The sequence below is a fragment of the Macrobrachium rosenbergii genome, chromosome 41 (assembly GCF_040412425.1).
Source record: "Macrobrachium rosenbergii isolate ZJJX-2024 chromosome 41, ASM4041242v1, whole genome shotgun sequence".
Lineage (NCBI taxonomy): Eukaryota > Metazoa > Arthropoda > Malacostraca > Decapoda > Palaemonidae > Macrobrachium > Macrobrachium rosenbergii.
In genome coordinates this window covers 65,452,738-65,458,712 of record NC_089781.1, presented here as the reverse complement: position 1 = coordinate 65,458,712, position 5,975 = coordinate 65,452,738, and the positions used below count along the sequence as shown (strand labels likewise).

Here is a 5,975-nt window from a genome sequence, read left to right as displayed (position 1 = left end):
GTCGTCTCGAAGCACTACAGAAACCCACGTAATTTATTATTCGTTTCCTAACCAATGGATTCCATTAAATCGTTGGAACAATCATAACTGTCGCCAGATGGAATGAATGTAAGTGCTTGGAATCTGTTTATTGTCAAAGCATTTCCAGCCTCTGAATACCGAGGCTGCAAACCCAACCTTTGAATTTTTCTCCTTAATAAAAACAAATAAATTGCACTATGAGTAAAAAGCCACAGTAATGTAAATGATAGACTGTATTTTTCCAAAATACAAAAAACGGATAAAACAGGGAGTTTTCGACCGTTTGCACAACGGTCCTCTTCAGCCAACTGAAGAGGACCGTTGTGCAAACGGTCGAAAGCTCCCCTGTTTTATCCTTTTTTTTTATTTTGGAAAATACAGTCTATCGTTTACATTACTGTGGCTTTTTACTCATTATTTCCGATCGTAATATAGTGATGCACCACAGAAATTGCACTATCTGAGAAGATTTTCTTCATGCTCTCCATAGCAGAACGTTCAAAAGCCAGCGAAACTGATACTGGATTTAAGCAATAATTTTTGAGCTAGTTAATTATCGTATCGTAAGTCTTTCCATGTTTGGTTTAATAATTTCCATTTTAAAGTAAGGATTATATAAAAAAAAAAAAAAAAAAAAAAAAACAGAATTGATGCTGCCCTTTTGAATTTCATCGATAGAAACGGAGCAGACAAGCCTAGTAGAGACAACAATTATAGTGAAATTGTTTGTAAATGGTCATTTGATACTTCATGACTTGTTTAACGGTTTTGGCAGGATGATTACCATCGACACACCATTTTTATCCACTTTGCGGAAATTAACTGTGGTTTTTGGGCAGTTTATTTTCTAAGAAGATTTTTTCAACACTTTGACCTTCACCATTTTGTCTGTTCGCCATTTCATCTTTTTTGACAATTTATATGCCGACACTTTATCTTTCGACGCTTTGCCTGCAGACTAACGGTACTGAATCACTTTTCTCTCTCTCTCTCTGAAAAGCGACATAACTTTTAACGATTTTGCCGATGCCTCAAGTACAGCACATATTTTTGTATCATAATGTGAATTAACATGAAAAACCTGAAATAAGATATCAATAATAATCTTAATAGTCACAGGGAGGTCATCAACTACATCGGTAGTGAATGGTTAGACTGATCCCTTCATTAAACAAGTAAATAATGCGCCGAAGTTTCTTCGGCACAATCGAGTTTCTTGTACATTACATCGTATATAGCAAATCCACAGCTCTTTGCAGCTTAGCCCGGCCCACTGCTACGTGACGCCCATCCCTTGAAGCTGATTGGTTGGCGATGGTTTTGAAAAGTTGTTTAATCTGTGGTTCTTTTCATCTTTATTAATTTTGCAATGGTTGTTTTACCGAACTAAAATACTTCCTGCTGATTATCAAAAGGAAACGTTATATTATCCCCTGAAATAAAATCTTAATATGCACCTCCCTAAAAATGGTAAAAAATAGGAAAATATGAATGAAGTCAGGAGTGTTCCGCAAGACTGCAATGTTGTTTTTCGTAAGTGAGGTTCACCTGAATACACTAGACCTTGACACAGGGAATGTCTTGCGTTCGAGTCAGTGCACTTGAATTACAGGATCACGATAATTACCGTTTGATATTGTCAAACGTGTACACATTCTAAACTTGAACACAAAGACTTTCTCAGAGCTATGCAGGCCGGCTGATGAAGATTTAGAGGAATTTATTTCTGGTGATAGAAATTCATTTCTCGCTATACTGTGGTTCGGATTCCACAATAAGCTGTAGGTCCCGTTGCTAAGTAACCAATTGGTTCCTAGCCACGTAAAATAAGTCTAATTCTTCGGGCCAGCCCTAGGAGAGCTGTTAATCAGCTCAGTGGTCTGGTAAAACTAAGGTATACTCAACTTTTTATTGCTGTATCTGTTTTAAGAACAGAATCAAACATCTTGCTTTTCTAAGATGTCTCTGGTAGCCGTGGCCAGCCCTGGGTCAGCAAATCCCTTCTCTCATGACAACTCCTGTCACTGAATCTATCTTTAAACAAAGGACTACTGGAATTAAAGACCCAAGTACGAAACTAGATTTTATTGACAAATTTAACGAAAGTAACTCAGCAGAAGCTACGGTCATGAAATGGAGTGATTCACACTTCTATCAATGGAATTCATAACTAGAGGAAATACTGTTTCACAAACAAGCATATTAATAATTCTATACCAAGCAATAGTAGTGAATAACACCCTGGTCATGAAATACAGTAATAAGGTCATAATTATGTTAGACCAAAAAGAAATATCATACAGTATGTAAAATAATACCACTTCCAAAATATTCGTCATCACAGGACGAATCCAGATTTCCTGATGAAAGAAACATACCATATATTAAAACCTGAAATGGTGTTAAATATCATTCCTATTCAAAACAGAAAAATGCACACTGGAGAATTAAATGGGAAAATTCATCATGTAGAGTCTACGGTTCCCAACCTTTTTCCTGTCATTTCCCCCTGCACCCAGTGCAACCCTCCAGATTTCCCCCTTCATGTGTATGAGGGAAAGAGTAGTTAAAACACACTGTGACGACTTACTAATTTATTTTTCCATTATAGACAAATATACTGATAAACAAATAGTTAGATAGAGAGGTTAGTTACCCGCATAGCCATAGAGAGCGGCTAGTAGCAAAATAAAAGGACTTTTGTTTATTCTTCTACTTCAAAATTGAATTAGTGAGAAGGTTGAGGCTGCTTCTTGTGCACCAGTGTATCAATATCTGGGCTAGTTTTGGCAAGTGCGCAACGTATGTCTCATTCCACCTCCAGTCGGTTTCGTGCTTTGGGCTTGATTGTGAGTAAAGTAGAAAATCCTGACTCACAAAGGTAGGTTGTGGAAAACAGAATGAGGATTTTCAATGCATTGGTGCTCAGTTGGGGGTATGCTCCACCCATATTAACCCAGAATTCTTGAAGATCTTGTGCACGAAACTCGTCCTTGGCAGAAGAGTCATGCTTGAGCTCCAAGAACTCATTTTGCATGTCCCCAGGGACATCATCCACCTGACATATAAATGGGTTCCTTGTCAGCCTCATTGAGATGTCTTCAGTGTTGATACCAGGGAAATATCGCTTGAACTCGTCCCCCATATGATCAAGGAGTGATGATTTCCTCTTTCAGTGGGTCCTTGATGTCTTTCTCACCAAGTATGTCACTCAAACGCTGAAAGAATGCTGTATTTCCTTTTTTCATTTGTTTTCCCCAAAGTTGTAGTTTAGCCATGAAAGCATTGATGGTGTCCGTGTGCACAATCACGTTGCTCCTCTGTCCCTGTAATTTTTTATTTAGTTCATTCAGAGTTTCAAAAATATCAGCAAGATAAGCCATTTGTGCTACAAATACTTCCTTGTTGAAGGCAGACAGCAGGTCCACTTTGTTGCTGTAACTCAAAAACAACTTTATTTCTTCCCGCAGTTCAAAGACCAGCGCTAGCATGTTCCCTTTTGAAAGCCATCGCACTTGTGTATGAAATAAAAGATCAGTGTGGTTAACATCCATGTCCCGGCAGAGTTCGCGAAAGAGGCGAGTGTTCAAAGCTGATCCTTTCACATAGTTAACAATTTTTATGATGACAGTCAAAGCATCATGAAGGTTCTTTGGGACTGTCTTTGAGGCGAGAGCTTCTCTATGGATCATGCAGTGTTTCTTTTAAACTAGGCTGCTTCTGCTTCACAAGAGCAATGAATCCTGATCGTGAACCAAGCATATTAAGGCCACCATCTGTGCAAACCCCTTCCAGTTTGTTCCAACTCAGTCCCGACTCTTCAAAGAAATCTGCAACTACTGCCAATACATCAACTGCCTTTGTTGTCATCTCTAATGGCCGGCAAAAAAGAAACTCCTCCTAAATTCCTTTGTCAGTTATGTAACGGCAAAAAGCAAGCAGTTGTGCAATGTTGGTGACATCCGTAGACTCATCAATTTGAAGAGAAAAAAAGGGTGATGACATTACCTTTGACACCACATTTTCCTTTATATTTTCAGACATTTCGGCAATTCTGTTCTTAATGGTGTTGTTGGACAAGGAGATTTGTTTCATTTTCTGTGATGACTCCTCTCCTAACACAAGCCTCACACTGTCAATGATACATGGTTTCAAAAGGCTTTCACCAATCGTGTGGGGTTTCTTTGCCTTGGCCACCTGAAGGGCAATCACATATGAAGCCTTCACTATGCTGATGTTGGTTTGCTGATACGTCCCAGATTCATCCATCTTCATCCTCTTCAAACTGGATAACTTTACCTCAAAAAAGCTACGATTCCTATCTTTCAACTGTGGATGAGCATTTGCCAGATGCTGCTTCAGTTGGAAAGGTTTCATGCTGCTGTTAGAGAAGGTTTTCAAACACACAACACACTGAGGGATGTGTGCACCTTCCTTGACAAGATAAGTGAACCCGTAGTCCAAATAACCATCTTGATACAATCTTCGTTTCTCTGACATCTGAAATCAGGCATAAAACAAAGCATATCAATTTGGGAGAAGAACATTAAACATAGACACATCGTAATTCGGTATAGAAATAGCAAAATTTTCCATTCATCCCCCTCCCAAATATAAAATAAGTAAGTAAACTTTGAAGATTAGTACTTTAATAAAACATCTCTTGAGTATTACCAATCTCAGCCAAAGCATAAAAATAGATAGATAATAATAATAATAATAATAATAATAATAATAATAATAATAATAATAATAATAATAATAATAATAATAACAACGACAACAACATATCATATTATCCAGTTAACAAACTCATTATTAAAATTATAATATTATTCTCATACCATGTACTTATACAGAAAACAAGTATAAGCCGGTGATGTGTGTCAGATGCTCCCTGCTAACTGACTACTCGTAATGCACTGTGAGCCTGTGAGTGTACTCTGCACCACTCCCACCACTCCTTCAGAGCTCATGTTTGAACGTGAGCCGAACCTGGTAGATACGGTGCCGCCCATCTGCAACAGACATTCTCTCTCTCTCTCTCTCTCTCTCTCTCTCTCTCTCTCATGATAAAATACATCTGATATTTTTTTTTAGTTAGTAGGTAGTGTAATTATTTCAACCACTGGTAGCTTCAAATTTCCCCCCAGGGGGAAATTTCCCCCAGGTTGGGAACCACTTATTCAATTTCACTGCCTCCCAACCGGGGGATCTTACTTACTTTTCTGTGGCCATGAATAATGTATCTTCATAGTGGTGGTTTTTTAAATACTACACCAGACTAAAAGCACATATCGACCACCCAAGATCGTAGCAGTCTCCCCCGATGAGGGTCTGTTCCTCTGATAATATACCATGGAAGATCGGAACCTGGACACTTTCGGCAGTATCGGTTCAATGTTCAAAAGATCACACTGTCTCCATGCGCTTGGATGATCAAATAGCTCTTTGTATCCAACTGAGCAAACTTCCAACGAGGACACAAATGCATCTGCAATGGAAGTACACTGACAGGCAAGCACATAGTTTTTCCACTGCTGACCAAAGTCAACAAAGACTTAATATATACATTATATATCATGGGGTCGGAGCTACTATGTTTATTATAAGCTACTCTATTTCCAACAGATATGGGTGAAAAACTATTTGCAATAAGAAATTGACGCGTGGGCCTATGCCCTGTCACTGTCTCAAAATATAAGAAATTGATGTATAGGCCTATGCCCTGCATTAACACAAAATATAAGAATTTTATATGTAGGCCTAATCTCACAATGATATTAACATTTGACATGCAGGATTATGATAAATTAATACCCTAATATCAGAACTGGCTGCATAAGTCTATGTTTCATTTCAATTGATGTGGTCCATGTGGAATCGTTTATGTAAGCCAACACCAATTAAAAAAAAAAAGCAAGATGCTTTTGTATTTAGACTACCTATGATCA

General features: G+C 38.1%; 2 protein-coding genes across 2 annotated transcripts in view; both read right to left on the bottom strand.

The window, feature by feature from the left end:
- Positions 1 to 2,830: 2,830 nt before the first annotated feature.
- LOC136827204 (protein FAM200A-like) lies at positions 2,831 to 3,166 on the bottom strand. The gene has a single exon (XM_067084975.1). It carries the CDS (start codon positions 3,164 to 3,166, stop codon positions 2,831 to 2,833), a length of 336 nt encoding a protein of 111 aa, XP_066941076.1.
- A 4-nt stretch (positions 3,167 to 3,170) lies between these two features.
- LOC136827203 (zinc finger BED domain-containing protein 5-like) overlaps positions 3,171 to 5,975 on the bottom strand; it is an 11,954-nt gene continuing 9,149 nt past the window's right edge. Inside the window, exons 2-3 of the mRNA XM_067084974.1 lie at positions 4,030 to 4,521; positions 3,171 to 3,683 (exon numbers count right to left, since the gene is read on the bottom strand). Of these exons, the coding sequence (XP_066941075.1) occupies positions 3,171 to 3,683; positions 4,030 to 4,521 (1,005 nt within the window). The remainder of the gene's footprint in view (positions 3,684 to 4,029; positions 4,522 to 5,975) is intronic.